Below are 26,903 nucleotides of genomic sequence, written 5' to 3'. Positions count from 1 at the left end.
ACCCTCTTAAAAGACACAAAGCCAATAATATCGATACCGTTTGCAAAGCTCAGGAGCATAGTGATCTTGTGATATTACGGAGAAAAAGAAAAATTTGGATAGCTTCGCGGAAATAACGCGCAGAGGGAAATCTCCGCATAGAACAAATCACACTAGGGTGGTTCAAAAAATCGATTTTGCTCCACAGTGCTCATCTGATTCTTTACCATGTTCGGAGTGTCCTCTGAAAATTTGAGCTCATTTGGATTAAAACTGATTTAGCACAAGCCGTTTCAAGTTTGCATGCAAATTAGTATGGGGAAATTTATTTTTTCATTATACTGTTAATGACGTTCCCCCATTAAGCGCAGGTTAAAAGAAAACCTATATAGCTAAAAGGAATACTCAATAGCTTTCACCCAACGAAAATCGCATGTTGATTAATCGCCCCAATAATTAGTAATCGAATTTAAACTATACCGTGGTTTTCTGGAGCTAATTGCATAACTCATCAGCAGGCAACATTGCTGCTCGTGGCGCGAAAGATAGCACACACAAATTCAGGCTACTATGTTGCACTGCACATTTCAGTGATGCCCTCAAAGAAGTTTAACGATCATGACTAAAGATTCGCAACCAGTCTTAAAATCGATTTCTAATTATTGGGGCGATTAATCACCATGCGATTTTCGTTGGGTGAACGCTGTTGAGTATTCCTTTTAGCTATGTAGGTTTTCTTTTAACCTGCGCTTAATGGGGGAACGTCATTAACAGTATATTGAAAACATAAATTTCCCCATACTAATTTGCATGCAAACTTGAAACGGCTTGTGCTAAATCAGTTTTATTCCAAATGAGCTCAAATTTTCAGAGGACACTCAGAACATGGTAAAGAATCAGATGAGCACTGTGGAGCAAAATCGATTTTTTGAACCACCCTATCACACATAGTGTGCGTTGAATGGACATAACAACAAATCTGCTGCTGTGAAGTCCAATGATTTGACATACACAGATATGAAAAAAAAAATAATAATAATCAGTACCTGGCCGAGGAGTCAACTAACCCGAAACACATACTTTTCTTTTGAGGTCATGTACGCTGGAGTCGGTTTTTACCTGTGGTATATCTCAGTTAGTATCGGTTGGTTTTACAGGTGACTTGTTGGGCCTGCCACCTCTCGCCGAGTCAGGTCCGGGTTATTGAGTCAAGTCCCACCCGACACCAAGACTTGGCCTAGCGTACTTTAAGCGGCTGACGGTCCCTTTAGTAGAGCCTACTTGAGGATACAATGTAGGTAGTTGAATAGAACTCATTTTCAAACCCAATCCCATCCTAAACAATCCCCACAACTTGCAGTGACCAGAGAGCGGTTTGTCAAGCACATAGTTCCTGCTGCCGCGAAAACTCGCCAACTTCAAATATAATTGAATTTCCCTTTTCCAATTTGTTAGGCATCGTTTTTTGTTCATTTCGCGTCGAACGATTCAGGACGAAATGTCATAAGTATAAATAAAAACAAAACATTGCAAATTTCACAAAAGCTGCCTTTGATCATTTGCCAGGGAAATATTCACTGGAGGCGCTTTGAATTATCCTGCATTCCAAATTTTTCTTGCAATGCGTAATAATGGTACTGCTTCTTTGCACACCAGCTCTCCTAATCGCTTCCGCGAGCGCCACAATGAACAGTAAGTTCGAAAGTGCGTCACCCTGCTTCAATCCATCTAAGGTCACAAATGATGTCGAAATTTCATGCGCAACCCTTACACTTGCTTCCGACGTTACGCGAATCAGCCGTATCAGTTTCGCCAGAAAACCATCTTCTAACATAATTTGCTATAATTCATTTCGTTTCACTGAATCGTACGATTTAAAATCAATAAACAGATGATGTGTCTGCAAGTTGTATACTACCTTTACTGCCGTTCTACACATAATTGTCCCATGTACATAGGAAATCCCAGCAAACATGGGACAAATATGCGTATGACGGCAATTTAGGGAACGGGTAGTTTTAGAACCGATCGAAACCATGTATGGATATCACATTTAATGTTTCAAGGATTGCAAGTAGACTCACGGCAAATTTGTAACAGGTTCCGGGTGTGTTGTGAAAGTGAGATGGAATGGAAAACCAAATTTGGCGAATTATTTCTAGTTTCTGGGAAAAGCATAACATATGATGAAAATTCTCGTCACAAATAATGTGTAAATGATCATCTTATCAATATGGGATTCTTCTTCAACAGAGGCGCTGAGTTAATCGAAGAACTTCGCATCAAGGACGTGAAATTGGAAGCCGAACGGGAAAGCCAAATCCTTCAGAAGATCAAAATGAAGATGGATCGCATTAAAGCCACCCAGCAGAAAATCCTGGAGTCAGTCCAGGAGCCATCGACCCACGCCAAAGGTAATCTTTATAAATAATGTAACAGGAATTGATTCCCAGTAGAATCTTCGTTCGTGCGAAATTTTCTGTTCTGTTAATCGCGTTCCTATTAGTTCCGCGTCAACTTGTGTCAAGAGAAGAATTCGATCAAATTTTGATTTTTGGTTCGGTATAGTTTTGTGAATGTGAAGGATTTGTAAGTACGATATCCACTAATAGCGAACTTGTAAGTATGGACGCTAATCTTCAGTTTCTAGGCTTCTATTCGCTTCAGCTGTGTAGATCCAACACTTGTGTAGTGGCGAACGAGGTAATGCACTAAATGGTAGTATGATGCTCACCCTAGAGTAGAACCAAAATAATTGAGGTGCACGCTCTCCACTAACAAGCGAGATCCTTCTTGTTTTTTTCATTTCTTTCGTTGATCGGTTTTGGCCAAAACTAGACGATCAGCGTACGGCACACACTCATAGCTTGTCGTCATATGCAGGATATCACACACCTATCGAGGACGAAATCGCAGGTGGTTCGTTGATAATCGAGGGTGAGGGAATTTCGGAAATTCCTTCGGATAATGGAGGGCTAACTGTTGGACGAGGATCTTACCATACGCAGGTTTGTAGCTTTCCAAGACCACTAGCGCTTGGCCGTGAAATCGTAAGCAAGAGTTTACAATTGCAGGCACCCTCACCTAGTTCAGCTTTGATGACTGTCTCACTGGATGCGTATCTAGATCCACAACGAATGTCTTTTGAATCACCTAATGATATGTTAGCTAGGGTTGGCAGTCCGGATGATACATTCCCGGTATTTTCCCCACCACCATTTGAGGTAGTTTTTTTTTCTACAGTAGTGTATGTAGGTATTTCCACTGCAGTAGATAATGTTGCACTCTTACTTATCTTAAATAGAAGGAACAACCACCACCACCACCACCTGCCACATTTGCTGTTAACACTTTAATGCCTCCGAGTAAGACTGCCATGCAAATCCGTCAACACAGGCGACAATCCAGTCTGAATACCGTATCCTGGCCTAATCCTAACGAATTAACCGTTAGTCCAAGGCAACGTCGTCTTTCAAATAATCTTACACCGGCAGAAGTAATTATCCTTTTCTTTTGATATTCTTCAAGCACAAAACTGAAAATTAACTCTTCTAGGATACACCGGACCAAATACCATCGCCTCGTTCACCACGTTCCCCACGGCCTTTCATTCGTCAGCATCGGCGACAGTCCAGCATTGGAACTTCATTGGCTCCTGACGAACTAACCCTAGATGCCAATCGCCGACGGTCCAGCTTCTTGGTGTCACTTTTCGTAGACGACGACACAACTCGATACGACGATGTAACACATACCGGAATGAGTCGAAGGCGCTCGCGCGCGCGCAGTTTCTGGGGTCCAGTCGGAGAATCGGCATTACGCGAATCGATCCGTTCTGCGATATCCCGTTCACCGGTTTCCCATCACGAGTGTAACTATGACCATGATTGTACTCTGTCTCGCTTCAACCCATCGCTTCTTTCTCATGTAAATATCTACTTACTGCCATTGCTGTTCATGAGTCCAACAGTAAGCTGCTTGTACATAATTCGCTACAATATGCCAAGCTCAATTGATCCTAATGCAGATACTTCATCGCAAACATTCGCAGCGTGGTACGTATTAGCTATAAGGTCTGTAAATAACAAACAATTTACAATAAAACGTATAATTTCGAAACATGATTTTTTTATTTATGTAATTACCGTTGTGGTCTATGGTAAATAAATGACGAAAACTCCGAAAGTCCCTGCACTTTTGATATCCCCGCCGAGCACGCAAATTACTTACTTCTATCCGATTGTATCAAATTCACAATTCGTGAATCTATCATTGGCTTTTTGCTTCAACCGTCCTTAATATACTACACATCAATTCTTCCCATTTTAAAATTTCTAATATTTTTTAATTACAGTTCCGTTTAACCCCACCGAATTTTGATCCATCACCTTTAGTAAACTGTGTGCCTTACTCCCTTTCTCTAGATACCCAACGACACCCGTCCAGATTCTGGCGCAAAATTTCGGAGAACAGAGCAGCCGGTAAAGAATACTCTTTCAATATCCTTCTCAAGCGCAACACTACTCTTCCTCATCATAAACGAGCCTCTGCTGACCAAACCGAAATAGTCAGTCCTGGTGTCAGTGCGTCTCTCCTGCAGCAGTTGATCGTGGAGGAATTCCTAATTATGCAACCGTTCCGATCGCTTTTGCTCCTCACTGCCTCTGTCCGTGCGACCATGTTTGAATGTTTTTCTTCCGCAGGATTTGTGCAATTCTGTGACACGATTATGAGATTTGAAGAGATACTTGCGTCAAGATTTAAATTTTTCAAGAAACTGTTATGAAAAACTTGAAGTTTATCGATGATGTAAGGTACCTTTTTTTTATAAGATTCAAAGTTTCTTCAAATCTCATTTATCGTTTAAAAGAAACTCCTTTCAAAACATCCGCTAAACTCCTTCTTCCTCACTCACAGATGTCGTTTCCTATATTTCTTGTTCTAAAACTTCCAGTAGCAGAGGCTCGATCTGTTCTCATCGAAGTTCATTTGTGACTAAACAAAATCAAGGTGTTTCGGTCGTCTGTCGAAAGGATACTGTCGTTATGTAGCTTAGGCGAGAATCATTTTCCTTCCGCTGCCACCAACTAAACTTACGTTTCTAAGTATTTATAAGTATTGAGCTTACTAATAATATTTCTTCTGTTCACGCTGTAGCCTAGTTTTGCGGAGGTAGTTATTCTCATTGTTTTTAGTTCATTAACAGTTATTTCTAGATTGCTTCCAGCAGTATTGATGATAGTGTTCATGTATAACTTATCGTAGAATATGTTCTTCTATTAAGTTTAACAAAACTCTATAATTACGTGATATATTATCAGACATCGGCAGATGTTTGGGGAGTTTTTCAACTTGCTTTGACCTATTTGAAAAAAGACAGGATTACCATCTTCGACCAAAGGTCGTACATATTGCTGAACACATATTACCTAACGATAACAAGCCATTTACTACACAACACCCAGTAGACCAGTTGAGAGTTCTCCGCGCCCAACAAACAGTTTTCCCCTTACTTGGGTGGGAAAAAAGCTGCTTGGCCAGAGAAAAGCTGCTCAGGAAAATTCATTTAAATTTCCACGAGCGATTCTGTTGTGTTTTTCTTCAATTTTTTTTAAATTTCTCAGATATTCCACTTGATTCCCATCGAAGAGAAAGTGGTTACCTCCAATACATTTTTCAAATCATTATCTTCCACATAATGTACATATTTACATATGAGTTTTCTTAACATTGTAAATTAATGTCCAAGTCGGGTGGTTTAATCCCCGGAAATAGGCAATTAACTTTGATTGAAGAAAACATCTTCAGAATGTTCACAGGAAATTGCTCTTAAAATGGCATATTTGATACGATTTACAATTTTTTTTTCTTCGTGCCCTCGATACAGTCCGTGATTCATGTGTCTCAAACTTTCCGGTCTACATCGTTCAACGTCCACGTTTCATGTCCGTTAAGGGCCACTGATAGAATCAAAGATTCTTCTTCTTCATTGGCATTACATCCCCCACTGTGCCATTTCCGCCTCGCAGCTTAGTGTTCATTAAGCACTTCCCCAGTTATTACTGCGAGGTTTCTAAGCCAAGATACTATTTCCGCATTTGTATATCATGAGGCTAACACGATGATAATTTTATACCCAGGGAAGTCGAGACAATTTCCAATCCGAAAATTGTCTAGACCGGCACCGGGAATCGAACCCAGCCACCTTCAGCATGGTCTTGCTTTGTAGCCGCGCATCTTATCGCACGACTAAGGAGGGCCCACAAATCAGGATCAAAGATTAATATGAGGCAAATTCGTCTACATGTTGCGGAACCTTAGCTAGTTACGTAAGCTGTAGACGGCCCTATTGGCATTAGCAATACGTGAAGGCCGCCCAAGGCGGTAAAGATTAAATATACAACAACAACCTTCACGGTAAACATCGTTGTCACAACATATCAAAAGCGTTTCAGCGCAAAAAAAATCCTTCAACAACTTCAAACACATCCCCATTAAACAGTACATCAGCACATGCATCGTACTCTGCTTTGAAAACAATGAAACAAATGGTGAGCCTGTGAGCAGTACTCCCGGAATGTATCAAGGATCATCCGCAGGTTTAACATCTGATCTGTCGTTGATCGGGCCTCACAAAAATCTGCCTCTTTTTCGCCGACGAAAAACTCTTTAAGTGGCCTCAATTTCTTAAACAGAATACGCTCTACTTTTCGGTCTTTCCTATGGGGGAGCATCCAGAAATTACGTAACGCTTAAAAGTAGGAGGAGGGGTTGCCTAAAGTGTGACAGTTCACACAAAAATTTCAGATGCCTCATACAAAAACCCTAGCAGCACACATGTTTGACATAGGTTACTGTAACTCATATGTGATCAGATTTAGTCACAATTAAGTTGCTGCAACCATTTTTGTCTAATTTGTGTTGCTCGAGAAGTGTGACATAGGGAGGAGGGAGTTTAAAATTGCCATTTTTTACGTTACGTAATTAATGGATCTTCCCTAGATCGGACATAGGCCATCCAGCCAGCTGGTAGGCAGTTCTTCGTCCTTCTAAATTTTGTAGTGGATCCATTGATGCAGCTGCCCAGTTCCTAGTTTGAGTAGCTCGACCGGGATTTCGTCCTTCTCAAAAACTTTGGGTCTGCCCATACGCCACGTAGATTCTTAAGGTGAGAGGGGTCTCAAAAATCTATGTTTGGATACCAAAGGGGACGGGGTGGGGTATATCAATGGTCTACATAGACTTTTTATTCTAGTTTTTTTTAGGAACAATCAACACAGCACCTACGTGGGGAGTGGACACAAACGCAATAGCTATCAGAAGCATTCGGGATTGAATCAGGACTTATGGAAAAAGATGGACTAACGAGGACAGGAGTACATGGAGAATTCGAGTTGTGTGCCGGTTCGAAAATCGAAAACGGTGGCATTTTTGGCTGGGAGGATCGGCGTCGCGATGCATTTAATTATTGTTTTTTTTTTCTAAGGATTTTTCGATTTTTTGTTTTTCTCCAGAAAAATGTAATGAATTTCACTGAATTAATAGTCTGAATTTCGGCGGCAAGCTATCCTGCATTTCCCCAGGAAATTCTTCTGTGTGTAGCATTTTTTTGCAGTAATTTCCACGGAAAATCATGGGGGAACTCGAAGAAGAGAAGGCATGAGATTTGAAAATTTCCAGAGGCAAAACTTCGTTAGAAGTACCAGGAATAAAAAATGGGAGGCTTTCGGATAGAGTTTTCGTAAAAGTATCTGTGGGAATTGCCGGGATAATTTCAAATATGTATAATAGGGTGGCTCAAATTAGTATGGGAAAAACTTTTATCAATTTTTTTGATGGGCCGCCCTTTTATTCGGTTCTCATTGATGCCCTGATGCTCTGGACAAAATTTCAGCCAAATCGGTCAACGTTTGGGTGGTGCTAAACTCGTTGGAAGTTTATATGCAAAAATGTATGCAGAAATATCCAAAAACAGTGTATTGCAGTTGGTCGGCACATCGTAAGTTATGAAGAACTTCGATACTCATTCAGATCTTGAAGAATTTAATACAGAACGTTATGCAGAAAACCGCGAGAAGATTAGAGTTTGCTGAGTTATTAGCATTTCTCTGAAGGGGGGTCTGATCAAGTTTCGTTTCTTTTACGAGATAAACAGGAGACTTTTTGAAAATGATCAATCATAAACCTACGGCTACTAAACAGTATAAATCATTAGCTTTCTGTGCAGTGAGCCGGGAATGGGGTCCATAGGCCCAAGTAGTGATTTACCCTACCACTTTTACTGTCAACGATTTTCGGTTTCTGTTTCATTTTGTTCCCATTAATAGTGGTACATGTGCAATTTGTTCCAATAAACTTAAAATTTGCCAAGAAACTTCGGTTATTATCCACTACTATCTTTAGGCACATCAGTCATAACATGTTGGTATAGTTAAGTGGCAGAAAATTGCAAATATGAATTTATTATTCGATGTTTTGGGAAAATGCGTCTCCTGAAAAATTTACTCAATGTAACATGTACCACTTTCGCTGGCACCGGTTCATATAAAGAAGGCAGAATTATGCCAAACGTCCATTATGCCTATCGCAGGCCTGGTAGCGGGTCACTTTTTAGTGACTTGGTCACTTTTTTCGGGCTAGTCACTAAAAAATCTCTTTTTTCGACCTCAAGTCACTGAAGTCACTTTTTCTCACAAAAAGTCACTATTTTCAACTATTTTGAAACTATTGGAACCAAGATTTTTTTATAAAGCTTCATGTATCCATCTGATGATGCTTTGTTCATGGCATAAATGAAAAAGATCTTGGAAAAATGATCGTTCTGAAACTTTGCCAGCCATTTAACTCGCTGATCTTATTGGAATTTCACCAGTAGCTAATTAAAGGTATTTTACGTCACAATTTATAAATTGCTATACAGTCATGCAACCAGGTGACCTGTTGATTTCAAGTTTTTTTTTTTTAACTCAATCTCTATACAGTAGGGGAAGGTCGGAAGATACCCCTTGGGATACATGCTTCTCCAACCAAGAACTAAAGTAGTATTGTTATACCGTATTTTTATAATAGCTCCTCTAGACAAATCGTCGTTTTGTGGCGAGTTATTTTTTTATTGACAACCTTATTTACTCTATTATTTACTGTGTTTTGTTTCTCCTAAAGATGTTTTCATTGGCCACGCAAAATCTGAACAACTTCTATCATTTCACAGCACAAATCCATATATATGCTGAATGATCTTCATTGCTAAAAATGCCAACATTCCACCACAATTTCAGGAGAATTGATCCCTCATCAGCCATCCATATAAAAATGTGTCTCAAAAATTCAAGAAAATTTAATTTGTTCTCAATTTTGAAGATTGCATGCGTTGTCGAATTCCATAGCAAAAATCGTTCATGATTACGCACAGCAAGTCGGAAAATCTGCGTTTTTTGTAGGAAAAATAAAAGTTCCGAGAGCATGGTCCTCATTACAAGCTGGAGGTCGAGCGTTCAATCCCAGGCTCGTTGTAAATGTATCTTCATAATTTTTGTTTCGTTTTCTATCAAAACGCTCCGTACTGTTATTCCTATCGCATTAAAAGTTCAAAAAACTTCCGTGGCACCAGTGACAAATTGTAGAATTCTCTGCATCTTTCTAAAGTAGGTGTTCAGTTAATCCAATGTTCGTAATTTTCACTCATTCTCAAGAGAAAATAGTGCTCATTCAGGCAGATTTTCGCCGAGAAATCATTTTCGGGAAAGAAAAACAGGTGTTATCAGTGATAACCATATTTCGTTCATTTCCAGTGGCTTAAAAAAATGATTTGCTTGCAAGACTACTCATAGTTTGCTTTAGACTGATATTGAGTAAAATTTCCGCGGGGTTAAAAGAGATGGCAATACAATTTTACTTAGTATCACTGAGTAGATAAAAGTTAGCGTTAGTTTTCTATTCTGAGTTTGTTGTAAGAGAAAATAGTGGTGAGTGAAAGATGTTTTCCGCCACAAATTACGGAAAAATTATTCTCCTTCGACCCAAAAACGCTTGATTTCGTCTCATCGAACTTGCAACTGAAATTGGAAGTCACTATTTGGTCACTTTTTCTGCAACTGAAAGTCACTATTTGGTCCCTTTTTTCGTCAGCTTTGGTCACTAAAGTCACTATTTTGAGTGGCTTCGATCGCTACCAGCCCTGCCATCGTTCATTATGCCTAACGTCCGTTATGCCTAACGTCCATTATGCCTAACGTACTTATGCCTAACGTCGCGGACCCGGACATGTTATATAATCATTGAGTAAGTTTCTGGAGGAATTTAAGGGAAAATTTCTAGGCTCTAGATTTTTTTTTAAAAAGAAATTGGAGGAACTGCTTCAGGAACTTCCGGAAAAAATCCTGCAGAAATCTCTAAAGGAATTCCCTGAGGGACTTCCGGACGAACTCCCTGAGAAACTTCCGAAGGAATTTTTGAAGCTTTTGTACGAATTCCGGGTAGAATTATTGAAGGAATTTTCCAAATAATTTCTGGTAGAACCTTCGGAAAGGACTTCCTGGAGCGCTTTCTAAAAGAAGTCATGGAGGAACTTTCAGAAATATGTCTGGAAGTACTTCCGAAGGAATTCTTTTAGGAATTTCTGGAGGAATTTCCGAAGGAATTGGATTGTTTAAGGGTATGGATGTTTTTACATATTCTGAATCTACATAAGAAAATGAGCCTAGCTCCAACTATTCAGAAGTTTTGGAGCGCCGGAACTATTTTTAATTTGCATTTAAAATGTATATGGGACTAAGAATTTGTAGTCATGTTGCTTGGGCCAAATGTCATGAATGTCATTCTATCGATTGAAATGATCATTTTTTCCGGGGCAATTCCTGGAGGAACTTTTGTAGGAATTTGTCTGAAGAAATTCTGGAGAATTTTTGAAGCTTGAAATTAATTTACGCGGACCCACGCAGCCGCCGCCGATCACCAAAGGCGTGACGCCACCACACCATTAGCTGAAAATGATCTATCACGCCGCTGCCGGTTAAATTTCAATCGGCGCGCAGGTCTACAGCCATCAATATTATTTTTGAAACTACAATGCATTTCGCTGTATATTTTTATTGCTCTATATTGATTTAGTGGACAATTTTGTAATTGTTTATTGCTAATATTCATTTATTTATGGAAATTTTGTGTTTTGTCAATGCACTATGGTCCAGGATACAGATTTACGCGGAAAGATGCATTTTACTCCAAAACTATATTTTTTAGAAAAAAACTGTTGTTCTACAAAATTGTTCGAAATAGTAAGGCCATTATTATGGTTCTACCGAAAAATAGGGTGGCCCATCATTGAAAAAAATAAAAAATATTTGTTTTATTTCTCGGAATATTGACATGTTATGTTCTACAAAGTTGTAGCGTAGCTTATTCCAATCAATTTCGCTAAAAAAATTTTTTCTGTGGCTCTTAAGTTGGCTGATTTAGAGCAATTTTACCTAATTGGATTAGGGTGTACCTTAAAAAAACAGTATTTTTGATCTACTTTTTTTGTTTTAGATTTCTCGAAAAAGTCGTGTTCTGGTGACTTTTAGAGCTCAAAAAAAATGCAACTTTTGATGGGTAAATATGCTCAATATCTTTTTCCGATCAAAAGTTATATGTAATCGTTTTTCTGTCAAAATTACATTTTTTTCATAAGTTGATATCTCCGGTTAGGGCAGACCAAAAAAATATTGTTACACGACATTTGAAAGAGAAATTAATATTCTTTATTATGTCAAAAAATTGGGGACATGTTATTTTTTTATCTCAAGTTTTGTCAATTTTACTAAAATCATGTTTATTCAAATAAATTATTATAACTCGACAACGGAAGAAGATACAGACGATATTCTTATAGCAAAAAACGCGTTTTGAAAAGCCCCAAAAGTCTTTAGAACATGACATTCGTGAGAAATGAAAACTAAAAGATCTACAGCTTTAACACTTTTTATAAGTTTTATCATTATCATCGTATTGCAAGATTTACGAGAAAAGATGCATTTTCGGTCTGAAGCATACTTTTAAGAAACAAAGTTTGTTCTACAAAGTTGTTCTGGATACTTGGGCCCTTATTATAGAGTTACCGAAAAATAGGGTGGGCCATTTTATAAAAATGTGAAATTTTTATTTTTTTATTTTGCGGAATATTGACATAAAATGTTCTACAAAGTTGTAGCGCAGCTTTTTCCAATCAACTTTGCTATATAAACTTTTTATGTAGCTCTCAAGCTCACTTGTTTAGAGTAAATTTACTTACAAGGATTAGGGTGTCCCTTAAAAAACAATATTTATGATCTGCTCATTTCAATTTTTATATTTCACGTATGTCACCTTCTGAAGACTTTTGGGGTTTTTTAAAACGCGTGTTTTGCTATAAGAATATCGTCTGTATCTTCTTCCGTTGTCGAGTTAAATCAATTTATTTGAAAAAACATGATTTTAGTAAAATTGGTTAAACTTGAGATAAAAAAATAATATATCCCCAATTTTTTGACACAATAAAGAATATGAGTTCCTCTTTCAGATGCCGTGTGAAAATTTTTTTTTGGTCTGCCCCGGTTAGGGCTTAGGGATATCAACTTATGAAAAAAATGTAATTTTGACAGAAAAACGATTATAACTTTTTATCGGAAAAAGATATTGACCATATTAACCAATAAAAAGATGCATTTTTTTGAGCTCTAAAAGTCACCTGAAGACGACTTTTTCGAGAAATATAAAACAAAAAAAGTAGATAAAAAATACTGTTTTTTGAGGTACACCCTAATCCAATTAGGTAAAATTGCTCTAAATCAGCCAACTTAAGAGCCACAAAAAAAAAATTTTTAGCGAAATTGATTGGAATAAGCTACGCTACAACTTTGTAGAACATAACATGTCAATATTCCGAGAAATAAAAAAAATATTTTCTAATTTTTTTTATATGATGAGCCACCCTATTTTTCGGTAGAACCATAATGATGGCTTTACTATTTCGAACAATTTTGTAGAACTAAATTTTTTTCTAAAAAATATAGTTTTGGCGTAAAATTCATCTTTCCGCGTAAATCTGTTTCCTGGACCATAGTGCAATGGAACATTTTGCTTTCTTTACGGAAAATTCTTTTTACTTGTCATAAGACGAGACCACTTGATCAAGTGGTGGAATTAAATGAGATAAACTACCACTAAAAAGCTCAAAATAATTTTCTTAACAAAATTCTTTCTAATTGTAACCTTTATACCTTTATTTCTTTATTGGTAATTTTCTATTTCTCTTTATTTCTTTATTTTGCTGATCAGTCCAAAACATTTCCGACCTCAACCAAGCCATTTTTTTTTTCGACTGGTATGGGTCTTGGCATTATCCTGCTGAAAAATCAATTTTGCCTTGCTAATGGCTCCTTTTGCCTCTTCTAATAACTGGTAGAAAACTGGCTTTGAGGACATCTATGTAGTCGCCAATAGCCATTGAACCCATCTGGACCATCTAGGTTGAACTTTTTCTCGTCCGTGAATATCACCTGTGAAGATTTAGTATAATAAAAAGTAAATAGTTAAACTTTTAAAGATTTTACTTTTTGAATAACATCTTGGAGTTCCTCATTATACCTCTTTCCTACCTGTGACATGTTTCGGCGCGCAAATTCCAGTCGAGCTAACAAACGAGGAGCGCTATTCATTTTCGACCGCGAAATGTTTGGAGCTTGTTTCAAACTCCTCCAAACAGTCGAAATAGATGCATCAAAATAAAGTTCGGCTCGAATTTGAGAACAGCTCTTCGTGGAATTTGAAGCTTTGCTCACGACGTGACGCTATTCTCTGGCAGGCAATTTCTATTTTCGCCCTGGACTCTTTTCTGACCATTATCCTGATTCCCTATCCAGTCTTCCTGAAAGCCAGACTGAGCCCCTATTTTGAACAGAACTATTCAAAAGCAGTCTTCAAGGTGCAGTCCCGCGCAAATGTTTCCTGTTCGATAGAGTGCAGCTGCCGGTCGATGTCTCAAGGTGTACATCGTAATTGACGTTGGTATCGGCTGAGAGACGGAACCGTTCTCAGTTTGTTCGGTGGTGATTTCGTCGGAAAATTTGTTAATGGTTGATTGAAGAGCAGGTTTTCGTCACAAAAGGGGTCCGAACTGAGCTTTCGATAAACGACTGGCAGCTAGATGTGATTGTCCATGTTGGTGATGAACAGATCTAGCGTGGCATGAACCCATTGACTTAATCGGGTGAGAGTATCTAGGCTCTATATGGTGTGATGTCCTTCTTCTAGGTCGCTGTTCCAAACATCTGATTTTTGGCGTTGATGTCACTAGCTTTGATGTACTGACCCTGCCGCCGAGTCAGCTTGACTATGTCCCTTCGTAGAGCAGCTGGTGTGCCGCCATGAATTTTACCTTGTGAGGGACATTATGTCACGTTGATGGAATTAACGCCGACAGAAGTAGTTAGGTAGGGGAACTGTACCCGTTTTGGCCATGCTCCTAATTTGGCCAATTTTGCGAATAACTCCAAAAATAAGGCAATTCGCGAGGGTTTTACTAGTTCCATCAAAAGATATATCCCTCACGGTTCAACGCTGCTTGCAACTGATCGATTATTTTGGAAAAAACATGTATTTTCCAGTTGGCCAAAACCGGTGCACTTCCCCTATTGCTTTTCGCATGGCTTTAATAAATTTCAACTAAAAACTCGACAACAGACAACAATGTATTTTTCCTTGAAGAGCAATAGCCACGTCTCTTCCAATGGAGTTTGACCGAAATGTGTACAGTACACCTTGGGATAAATCTCCGTGATAAAAGCCACATCAATCTCCCTCTCGTTAAAGGAATCAATTAGGTCGATGACTTTTTTTTTTTAATATAGCAAGTGTTCTAATTAACCAGACCCACTCTTGCAGTGATTTTCGATGATAAATATGCCCAGAGTGAAGATCTAATCAGATCGGGTTTTGCACCCACTCCATTGATTGACCAGTTACGTGAAAATTAGCAAAAAATGGGCTCCGGAGTGTACAGAGCTTGTGGATCTTGAGAGCCATGATATCTGCGATGGAACGGAAACAGCGACCGTCGCCGGGTGCGTGATGAAGGTGGAACGTTCGGAAAGGGCCGAAATATGACTTGCGTCTGACTTTGATTAGTTCCTGAAAGAAGCTCGCCTTTGGATCTCCATAAACCACATTCTTTAAGGACAATCACGACTGAGTCCAAAAATGGCTCCTAAATGGCCGTCAGAGCCCTCACGTCGCGTTTCCCTCGCATATATGTCAATTTGTAGCACGATTAGCGATTAGCAATCTGAAATGCATTTCTCGCTTAACTTTTCAAAAGGTCCTAAGTAACATTTTTTTCATGAATTAATTTGAATAGCGCAATCAACAGAACAACATGAAAGCTTTTGATTGCTGTACTCAAATTAATTCATGAAAAAAATGTTACTTAGGACCTTTTGAAAAGTTAAGCGAGATTTTTTCATCCAGCATTTGAGCAACGATGAAAAACTGCTTTATGCTATTGCTTGTCGCTAGGTTTTGGAGTTATGTCCTGAAAGCGATATGCAGTTTTTAAACTGGATTCCAACGCGGTTTACCTTAAATGCGCTTTTCCTTAGGGCATCAGTTTAATGCCCTCGGTACACAATCGAAATGTGCACTTGGGGGCGCTGATATGGCGGGTCACTAGAATATTGACGGGCGAGAATATTGCCTCTCCGGATTTTCAGTTTGTAGCGACTACTGCTGTTTACGTTTTTTTAAAGCGTCAATCCCGGGACTGATAAAATTTCGGGCTTTTCCGAATCCTGGGAATCATAACCGGGAAAACCACAAATCACTTATGAAGATTCAAAAACGTATGCTTTCGCTTGTCGAAGGATTCCACATTTGTAGAGGATTTTAAACCATATCAACTATATAGAATCGATTTCTAAAAGCAGATGTTATTTCTTGTGCACCAGCATATGTTCTGGGTTATGAAATCGCTAATAATTGGGTTATGGGTTTAATTTCGGTATTCAAACATTTTTTTCTTACGAGAAATTACGCGATTGTAAAAATAATACCTCTACTATTCACATTAACTGATTTGATGACTGAAATAAAGTAGATGTTTAAAAGTGCACCAAAAATTAGTAACCATAATCTAGCAATTATTTCCATAGATGTTGTGATCACTAAACACAAATATGTTTTATACACCAATTCCAGATATCTTTTCTACGAATCGTATTTTTCAATGAATATTTATTACATTACAGCTAAAATCGTATAATCCCTATGATACTGATACCATTCACTTATTCTATCGCCATCATTTAGCAATTCGCTCCGGAGACTACTACATGTTCGAAGACACGGAACACGAATTCGAGCTAGATCTAATGCAACCGGGTGGATCGGATGAGGAGTTCGAAAAGAAAGGAGCCGAACGACGACTCAGTCGCCGTCACATGACCTTAGGAAAGGTAAGTTTCGAAAGATGGGCTAATTTAGTCTATCGTATTGTGATCGTTCTCTTTTATTTTGTTTAATTTAAATTGAATTATTAATTTGGCTTACTTGCCAAACTCAATTATATCACATATATATTCGCATTTTCTTCAATCCAATGCAAATATTTTTCTAATGATTATATTTTTTTACAAATTTTACACGAACTTGTTATATCACTTTTTGCTCATCTGCACGATTTCGCCACAATATGAATACGTAAATGAATGCAACTCAACTGTCACTCGTCCAAATGTTGCCATAATACCATCCATACTGCACTCCTTCGCTTCCTAAAAAAAAAATCCCTCGCGTTTCCTTCCAATACCGGTTTTCCTTCCCCTTCTATACCCGTATTCGCTCCGTAACCGTAGCTGATAGCGAAAATCAAAGAGCAAAACGAACAAGAATCCTCGGAATCCAGACAGGACGACGGTGTAACGACCGGAGCTGAAGAGGAACGTACCTCTTCGGGGGCGGCGACCATTGGTCCGCCAGACGGTAAAGATGCGGCCAGGAGTACCTCGTCGCCCGTATTGCGTCGCACGTCCTCAGCACGGGAGCGAGTACCCGCCGGCACCGGAACAGCAGGCCGATCCGGGACTGCGGACCGTTCAGCCATTTCCGAACCAATTCCACGCCATACTCATTTTGTGAGTTTTTGTTTGTTTGCCGTAGACTTTTTTTTCTGTTTGATCGGTTTCTGTCGTTTTCTCGGCTAGCGCACACATGAACCATCGTCCTATTTCCGATCTAGTTCATTCTTCATTTAGTATGCTAAGTTGTTAACCACAAAGAGTTTGCTCTATGCACATTTCTGTTTCAACCATTCACAAATCCTTTTTTTTCTGACTTGGCTCTATTAACGTTTTCTATTTCATTTGCCCAATCCTCGACAATGCATTGTTTAAAACCTAGTTAACTTAATTTTATTATGATTATGAGGGGTGATTGGGATTTTAATGCCGGGCCCGCAGTCTGTGGTCTGTCATAACACCACACATATTTGAATAAAATTGTTTCGTTTCCGCCCTGATGTAATGCACATGTCAGTAGTTGCTCGAGTTTAGTTATTTCAGTTCTTCATCACTTCAAATTTCATGAGCTTTTTTTCCAAATGTAAATAACACAGTAGCAAATTTATTTAAAAAAAATCACTACTTAATTTCATCACAAGTTAATTAAATTTGTAAATTGTAACACACATGTTGTAAATCAGTTCCTGATACTCATATATGAACTTATTGATCAAGTATGAATTGCCACTCAATCAACGTGGATTGTGCTGTGCATGGTAATTCATATTATCGAAGAGATTCAGAATAGTTTCCTTAGTATCCAAATTATAATTCTTGTGTTTTATCAATCCACTAAATTGTGATATCTATGATTTTTAAAAATTTGATAAGTTTAGTCTATATGTACATAATAATACACTCTGTACATAGCCTTTTATGATCATTCTTCACAAGCATTTGTAATTCTTATAGCGACGTCTATCCCACTCATGATGTCGAATAGGGAGGGGTCAACTTTTAAATGTTACAAAAATGTGTATTGAATGTATTTTGTATTCTGCATTTACGTTAAAAATTTATGATATAAGTGCATGAGCACTTTTTAATTTAAGTTTAAAAATTAAGAAGGGTAGTATTGAAGGAGCAAAATGTGTTTTAACATAAGCTCTTAACATTTCTAAAATTATGGTGTCAAATAAAAACAAAATTTTTGATACGTCCAAAATTGACTACCACAAGCGCTCTGTCATGTCAAGACAGCCATTTCGATAGATAGTCCTGATAGAAACTGATGGAGAGTCTAGGCCTCGGACATGTTTCTGTTATAAACACAACATTTACATTATGAACTATTATAAAAGTTGTATATTTCACCTTCCTAAAACGCGCTAAAACTATAGTGCGAGTATTCCAAGTTCAAATTATCAAAAGTTTACAAAACGATATGTTAGTTTTGAACATTGCGTTAATCAGTTGATGCGATCACTTAAATCAAAATCGGGAGCGGACCAGACATGTTACCTGTATTAGCACATTTCCCTTATTTTCCGCTGAAGAATTGGTAGAAAATTAATTTATTGTTGGTAGATTTGTAGAAGCAAATATGCAGTATAGCATGTCGAAATGATATGCGGGAAATCATCCTGTGGCCCTATTCGGGACTTCCACTTAAGGCTGAACACGAAAGGCTGAAAAGTAAAAATCTTACATAAGGCTGAAACAACAAAAGGACGAAACTTGAAAGGCTGGAAAATCGCGAGAAATCGATTTTAGTTGAGGATTTCATATTTGACGTTAACTGCCGTAATCTGGAAAAGTGACGTAACAGCCATTTTACAACATGCATGTTTTCCATTTTTCTGTTAAAGAGCTCTATGAGTAGTACTCGTTAACACCATTTTTGGAAAATGGCGTATACGTCACTTTTTCAGATTACGGCAGTTAAGAAGTCGTACACTTATTACGTAAGCAATATTTCTGGGTTTTCAAACCCCCTCCCCCCATGTAAAATTTCTTTTATACAAATATCCCCCGCCCCTAAGTACTCACGTAATATGTGTACTGCTCCTATAATAGGGGCACTAACAAAAATGAACCAAAACCTTTTTGCGACTCCTTGTTGTCTTTCAATTTTTATATGGAATTCTCATTGTTTTTGTATGTACATCACAAGAAAAGAGGTAGCATAGAAAAGAACAACACTTTATTGTTCTTGGTTCTTGCATTATGCTATTGATTCTTGTCAAGATAACTTCCTTATTTTATATTCTTTATTTTTCTCTTCTTCTTTCTTTCTTTATTTCTTTCTTCCTAATTCCTTCTTCCTTTTTTCTTAATTTATTTTGCATTTTTCTTCCTTTTTTCTTCTTCACCAGCCTTTACTAAGAAATGAGCCAGTCTGGGGCTGAATGCCTCTGAAATAAAGACAATACAGTAATATCCCGATTTTATCACCCCCCTGGTGAATTTTGGGGTGATAAAACAGGGTGTGTGACAAAATTGGAAAAAAAATATTTTCATTTTTTTAAATTCATTCCACAAATATGAATCATTTTATGCCTAGGAAAGGCCAAACGCGTGAACGGTACCCGTTATTTCTTGTTGAAATTGCTTACAGAATATTTCCCAGGTACTCAGAAGTCTTTTGTAATAAACTACAGGCAGTGAAAGTTATTTCATGAAAATCAATGCTGTTTTTGGTATTATTTACGAAAATAAAAAGAATGACAAAAATTTTTGGGGTGACAAAATCGGGTCGAAAACGTGACAAAATCGGGACGTGATAAAATCGGGTCGAAAACTTGATAAAATCGGGGGTAGACAAAATCGGGGGTAGACAAAATCGGGGAGTGACAAAATCGGGTCAACACTGTAATACTAATAATAATAATAATAATAATTCTTCATCATCCCTTCCTTGTTCCTTTTTCTTTCTTCTTTTTTTCTTAGTTCTTTCTCCATAGTTCTTCTTTCTTCTTTCCCCTTTCCTTGTTACTATTTACTTCTTTTTTCTTTTGTCTTCATTGTATTTTATTCCTTTTTCCTTGCTCCTTCGTTCTTCTTCCTACTTATTGTTTTTGAAAAATTATTTTAAGCTCTTATTTTTTCTGTTTTCTTTTGCCTTAATTTTTATTTGTTCATTTTCTTCTTTCTTCGTTTTCCTTGTTTTTCCCTTTTCTTCCTTCCTTCTACAATCATCCTTATTCGTTCTTTCTTCTTCATCCTTCCTTTTTCATTTTTACTTATTTTTATTTTTATATTTTTACTTTACTTCTGATGCTTTCAGCCTTTCGAGATTTAGGTCTTTTGAATTCAGTCTTATGAATATTAAGTCTTATGTGTTTCAGCCTTTCGTAATTTGCGATCGTTTACATCTCAACGCGTTTTCAATGCGTTTGCAAGTCGATTACTGTGTTGTAAAGCGTACCTCGAATTACGGATCGATCAATGCGACCAATAACTAATATATGCTGGTCTAAGCGAAAGTCACTCCAGGAACCTTCCATTAGGTGTTATACTAATACTTTTTATGCTAAGCATTTTTAAGGTTAGGATCGTCCTATACATAAGATCCATCCAGCCAGGATAAATCAGGTCAGTTCTGGTATTCGGACCAAGTGCTAACCCGGTCTTTAAATGTGGTTTAAGATTATCACACCATCTTTTTTACATCGTGGCGTAACAAAGATCTACTTTACAAAGTGGCAGCGAAAGCCAACATTACATGGCGACCGTGACAGGACTCGGACAGAGACAAAATATTGGTTTACTTTTGTTGAAGTCAACTAAAAATAAACTTTGGAAATCATTACTTACACTGAGAGTGAGCGAAAGATTCAATTTTTGCTTTGTATGTTTAACCAGGCGTATTGTGTATGCATTAAAAATGCAGCAGTGTAATAAAAAAATTACCTTTCATACTTAAAAAAAAGTTTTGCACTTGAACGTAGCTCAACCTGCACTCACTTCAGATTCGTTACGTATAGATTTTTTTCTAACAGTTATTAAACTTATTTTGAGTTGAAAACAAATGCAAATATCTTCATGTGCTTGGTCATTTATATGTTTATAGCTTGTACCAGCACCAGCAGATGTACACTGCTTGCCATAGCTTTCGAATGAACCTCTTAAGTAATGCCTAATATATATCACCTTTGGGTTTGCTTTTTGTCTACATGTCGCTTTGAAACTTGGACTAATCTATTGCTAAGCCGTTGGTAGACTGTTTGCTTTTGTCCTGTGAGTCAACGACATCAGTCTTGGTGGACGTCTGGCTTACCATGACAAAAAGTTCACTGACCTTAGCAGTAGATTGCGGTTAAATACCGCTCCGAAACTAACCCATTTCTTCCTGTCTGATCACTAGAGCACGAGAAGACGGAAAAGCAAAGTAGAAACCGATGAACCGGATGGGCAGCAACCGAGCACTAGCCGTGAACCTCCACGGCCGCAATCTTCTACGGACGAGGAAGCACGTCTGATCAGCGACGATGAAGATGACGACGCCGAAGAATTCGAGGTGAAAAAATCGAAATTCTCGTTCTCTGGTTTCAATCTAGTAACGGCGTTCCTGGCGGGAGCTATTGGTTCACTCACGCTACGGCTTCACCGCGTTTCGCGGAGCTATCGATACGTGATGAAGGTTTTGGCGAAGGAGAAAAAGATATTGAAGGTTTGCATTGATCAGTGGCTTTTTGTAGAACTAGATCTGGTACTAATGGGCATTTGTTATTTCAGGGAACTCCTGGTTTTGGAGCTGGTATGCGAACTGGTTCAAGCATGGTATGGACTCCCATACAGGGATCGGTTCGATCCGGAAGGTGAGTAGATCAAGCGGTTCACGGAAATAGTGAATAACCAAGTAAATAATCGGTAGAATATAACGTTCCCATGCCCAGTTGCTCTGTAAATAACAGACGTCATCCTAAAAATGTCGCTTCATTATGTGTGCCAATCTGTTTTCGTTTACAGTAGCTCGAACACCGGTTCACGGTCCGGTGCTAGTACCAGTAGTGTAAAGTCCCGTGCCGGAACTCCGGTGCTTGGTAGTATTGCTATATCCCGTAGTTCCCTAGAGCATAGTAGAACCCCGTTGCCCACGGTAGCGCTTTCGGTTGATCAGCAAACGCGCGAACAACAGCAGCAGTCTCCACCACCAACAGCGTCAACTAAACCACCCTCACCAACACCATCACAACAACCAGCGTCATTACCTCCATTCCTACCATCTGCTTCCGGTGTACCCCCAGTTGTCAGCTTTATCCGCGGCCTAGAACAGACTACATCCCTTACCATTCACGGTGAACAGTACACTGCGGAAGAAGGGTAATTGTTATTTATTTTGCGTTTCCTACTCTGCACATCACAAAAAAACATGCATAACTGACTGCAGTGCTTTTTTGGAGTTCATACAATTTAAGGTGGCCAAAGAAACTATTTTTCCTATTTTTCTTCTATTCTAATATTTCGTCTATAGCTGAGCTCATTTTACGTTTATATGGAGAATCTAAATTCTGATGCTAAAAAGCGTTATTTACGATTAAAACCTATGAAACCAAATTCCTATAGAATGTGACACGCATTCGAATGCCGGAAGCATTGAGCTGATTGGAGTGTTTCCGGTGAAATTATTAGCATTTTACTGAAGTGTTGTTTAGTCAGATAACACTTCCGCATGCCAATAACTTCATCGGATGAACTATGATCTTCTCCCTGCTTGCAGCTTTCGAAAACGTTGACCAATTTGGATCAAATTTTGTCCAGAGCATCAGGGCATCAAAAGTTTTTTTTAGTCACCTCAATGAGCATGTCTGTAATGGTTTATATTCAAAGAGTATAGTGTTACGGATGGTATTCTCGGCAGGGTGCAATTCCCGGCAAAGGCTCAAAAACCTTAGATAAAAACATTATTATGCCAAAACTTCTCTGTAATCGTGTGTGCTGCTCACCTTAGAATTTACGATGCTTCTTTTTCTTCAGTGGCTCTACCTCCATCTAGAACTTGGCCTGCTTTTCAACTTAGTATTCTATTAGCATTTCATCAGTTAGTAATTGAAATTTTTTCTATGCCCGCCATTGCATTAGTAGGGGAACTGTACCGGTTTTGGTCATGTTCCTAATTTGGCCAATTTTGCGAATAACTCCAAAAATAAAGCAATTCGCGAGGGTTTCATTAGTTCCATCAAAAGATATATCCCTAACGGTTCAACGCTGCTTTCAACTGATCGATTATTTCGGAAAAATATGTATTTTTCAGGGTTGGCCAAAATAGGCACTAAGTTGGCCAAAACCGGTGCACTTCCCCTATGTATCTTGTGTGGTACGCACAAGGGATACACTACGCTCAGGGTGCCGAGAATGTTCCCTACTCGAAAACATTCTAGGCCGAACCGAGAATCGAATTTTCCATCTCCGGATTGGTAATCCTGCGCCTTTGATCGCAAGGCTAACTGGAGAACCTACGATGCAGCAGATAGTTAAAATTGAACTTTAAGGCTCAAGACTCCATCACAATGTTTTGAAAATTAATGACTGTATCACTTGTTTGTAATAGTGATGCAATTGGCACGGAAAAGTGCAGCAGCGATAAATAAATGTTGTTTACAACTGGGGTGGGTGGAAATGGGGTGGTAAAAATATGCCAGCTGATGCATAATGTTGCCAGACTTGACGAATTGTTTATTTTATATCATAAGACATGTTCATGGTGTATCAAATATATGGGTATTTATCGGTTTAAAAAAAATTATACACCACTTGGAATGCAATAGAAGCTTACATAACATGTTTAAATATTTATTTTTGGTTTTATTGTTCAATCCGACAAACAGCAATGATTTTTTCCAATAAATAAATCTGGCAACGGTGAAGAGATGATTATTTTCTTGTGTATGCACATCTTTGTTCGCGTGTTGCCTGGCGTATACGTTGTATTGTTCGGGTTGGATGAAGTTGCATCGCATAGATTTTGTGCTCACCATTTCACTTATTGCGCTAGTGAATTTGAGTCTTCCGCATTTTATTGCATTCACAATACGGTCGTCAAATTTGTCTCTCACTTCGATTTTTGGAAAGCAGTTTTCGACAGTTTTTGGTAGTCAAGATTGAAGAAAAATGTGAAACTCAGTTAGTGAATATGTTTTAGGAGTGATAAAATCAAGAAAACAATTGGAAAAGATCAAGTGAAATATCAAGTGAGTGTGTATGTGTTTGATCCGAACGTTCGAACGTTAGTATGCGTTCGATGAACATACGAATATCGGCCCAGGAAAAACGCAGTTTTCAGCGTTTTTCCAGCAATTTCTCAGTAATTTCTGGTTTTGATAAGTGAAAAATTAATATGGAAATGCCGTGAATATATCATGATGGAGGGTAAGTTCGTAAATAGCCCCAAAATATTGAATTTAGCTCAAAACTTTATTAGTATTAGTGCGGATTCGAAAAAATCATCGTCATTATCGGATTGATTACGGTTTATAGAGCCTTAAGACGCAATTGCGGCTTTAGAAGGGGGTTTCGAAGCGCAATAGTCCTCCGGGATAAAAATACTCCTTCCGAATTGTTGGATTGGATCGTATGAAAATAGGGGAACCATTTTCCCTCTCACGGTTTGAAATGCATTACATTTTGAAACAAAAAGAAGAATACCTACACCGAGTTTTTCATTTTTTTCGCTAGCACATATTCTACATGTTGATAAAACACACAAAAATTAATAATGGTTCCATTTGCTTTGGATGGAATGAATATGTATAGGAATAGGAATCACTTGGAGTTTTCACGATAATTATTTTGGAATCTCCTCAAGATATCATTCTTTTGAATAACTTCGAGACATTATTATAGATTTCCAAGAAAACATTTGATTTTTTTTTTCGCGGGAACTGATTTGGAAATTCTTAAGCGTTTCCTGTGAAAAAACTTCTTTCTATGTATATACAAAAAAATAAATCTCTGTCTGTCTGATTCTTATATACTCGGTAACTACTGAACCGATCGGCGTAAACATTTGTAGGCTAAAGTTCTTGGGGCTGGGGAAGGTTCTTATGATGGCTTGAGACACCTTCTTCATCTGGAAAAGAGAGCTCCCAAATTAAAACATTTCTATTGCTTGATAATTAGTTTTGAAACTAGAATCAAATTTGACAAGTGGAGGTTATGAAAGGCAAGATATGTTTCTGTGGTGGTTCGAGACCCCTTGAGAATCAAATGTTTAACTGTCCTCTAAATAAATTGCGAATGTAAAAAAACAGAGAATTAATTAACGCAACGCAACGAATGGCCACGGATATTTATCGAAATTTCCACAGAGAATATGTTTCGGAAATGTTTGACAAAGAATAATTTGTAATTTGAAAGGGAAATCTTTACAGTCTTGAAGCATCTTTACAGTCTTGAAGCGATGCGATGCTAACTCCTCCGAATTGCAATGTACCAACTTCCTTCCCCTGCATCTTCCCATGCTGCAGTGTCGTAGTAATTTAGTGTTATATACGCTATTCCATCTGCTAGCATTGGCGGGGCTCTACAACATAATTTCGTTCCAAACTGGAGGTCTTCTTGAATGGATTCTTTAACGTGGTTGGCTTGCATCTGTATCCGTCTCGTCTTGCACATTGGGTTCACCCCCATTAGTTTAAAAAATTATTACAGTCAGAGTTGGATTCACCGCTCTCTGGGTTCAAATCTTGCTGATAGTTCTATTAACTAACTCATACGAATGTTGACCTGTATTGTTGATCAACTTCAAGAACTTATTTTCATAGAAAGTGACGTCTCTCGATAGCACGATCTTTCTTTCGTGCAGATCTTATGAGCGAAACCGGCGAAATCCATCAACAACAGCGAAACGTAATATTTTCAGGTACAGGTCGGACTCGATTATCCGGAGTATCGATTTTTTTTTCACTCCGGATAATCGAATCCTCCGGATAATCGAATCACTAGAAAAAAAATCAAATCTGCAATAAAATGACGAAAAAATTATGTTTTATTGTATTTGCAGTGGTGTAGTCAGAAATTATTTTGAAAAAACTCAGATTAATCCGCCTAACGGTATCGGTGATTTTCTGGTATACCATGGACAACAGTATTCTTGCCATAACTTTTGAGTCTATAGTACGCTCCAGCCACTTTTCAATATGTAATGATGAGACAGGATTCCCATTTGAATCGAACTTGATGGTTGAGCATAGGTGCCAAAAATAACTAGACTATTTACGCACTTTTGTACAAAAATAGTATTTTGGTCATTATTTCTGAACCCAAAGTTTGATCTAGTCAATTTTCAACAAAAGCTATGAAACTTTTGAGTCAAATGTCCGATCTATCCATTTGTCAATAGGTAACAATATAAAGGCTCCCCAGACCTGAGTGATTTCATCGCCTCAACGGCAAAAACTAGTCGCCGCGATTTTATCGTTGGGTCGCTGTATTTAGGCAATGTTCCAGTTACTCTTCCACTCCAACGGCGACAGAATCGCATTCGCCAAGCGTTAGAATCGCGTCGCAATTTTTCGGTCAAGTCACGTGTGTTAGGGGAACTTAATAAGATTTCCGTTAAATGCAACCAGTCGCAAGCAAATTGGATAAGGATAAGTGCCAAAAATGGGCCCCAATTCGCCGACCATAGACGGTCGGTAAATAAAGCTCCGAGACATCTAAAATATGTTTGTTTTTGGAGAAAACAAATAGCCTTTCGGTATACTTTGTGTCCGAGGGAGACAAAAAGTGGTCTTTCGAATCAAACATTAGGCAATGATCCGCGCATCAAATAGGCTAGATGTACCAGTTGTGGCTATAGCACCAGTTGTCGCACTAGTGCTGTATATGACAAATGGCCAATCAAATCACCGCAAACCAAGTTCATATCGATAAAGCATATTCATATGATACGATAAAACCTTTGATCTCCTC

General features: G+C 38.2%; 1 protein-coding gene across 22 annotated transcripts in view; it reads left to right on the top strand.

Moving 5' to 3' along the window:
- LOC134213583 (piezo-type mechanosensitive ion channel component) overlaps positions 1–26,903 on the top strand; it is a 136,222-nt gene that overhangs the window by 87,970 nt on the left and 21,349 nt on the right. For 16 of the 22 annotated variants that reach the window (XM_062692770.1, XM_062692767.1, XM_062692769.1 and 13 more), the window contains 7 exons: positions 2,233–2,393; positions 4,404–4,460; positions 16,300–16,445; positions 16,845–17,123; positions 21,355–21,660; positions 21,726–21,808; positions 21,960–22,313. In XM_062692770.1, the coding sequence (XP_062548754.1) occupies positions 2,233–2,393; positions 4,404–4,460; positions 16,300–16,445; positions 16,845–17,123; positions 21,355–21,660; positions 21,726–21,808; positions 21,960–22,313 (1,386 nt within the window). Of the gene's footprint in view, positions 1–2,232; positions 2,394–2,817; positions 2,988–3,053; positions 3,204–3,283; positions 3,476–3,534; positions 3,851–4,403; positions 4,461–16,299; positions 16,446–16,844; positions 17,124–21,354; positions 21,661–21,725; positions 21,809–21,959; positions 22,314–26,903 lie in introns of all 22 variants that reach the window. The other 6 variants (XM_062692781.1, XM_062692780.1, XM_062692783.1 and 3 more) reach the window with 5 other exon arrangements.

This window comes from Armigeres subalbatus, chromosome 2 (genome assembly GCF_024139115.2).
Source record: "Armigeres subalbatus isolate Guangzhou_Male chromosome 2, GZ_Asu_2, whole genome shotgun sequence".
Lineage (NCBI taxonomy): Eukaryota > Metazoa > Arthropoda > Insecta > Diptera > Culicidae > Armigeres > Armigeres subalbatus.
Note: the sequence above shows the minus strand (reverse complement) of the source record. Positions and strands in the feature narration are given on the sequence as shown.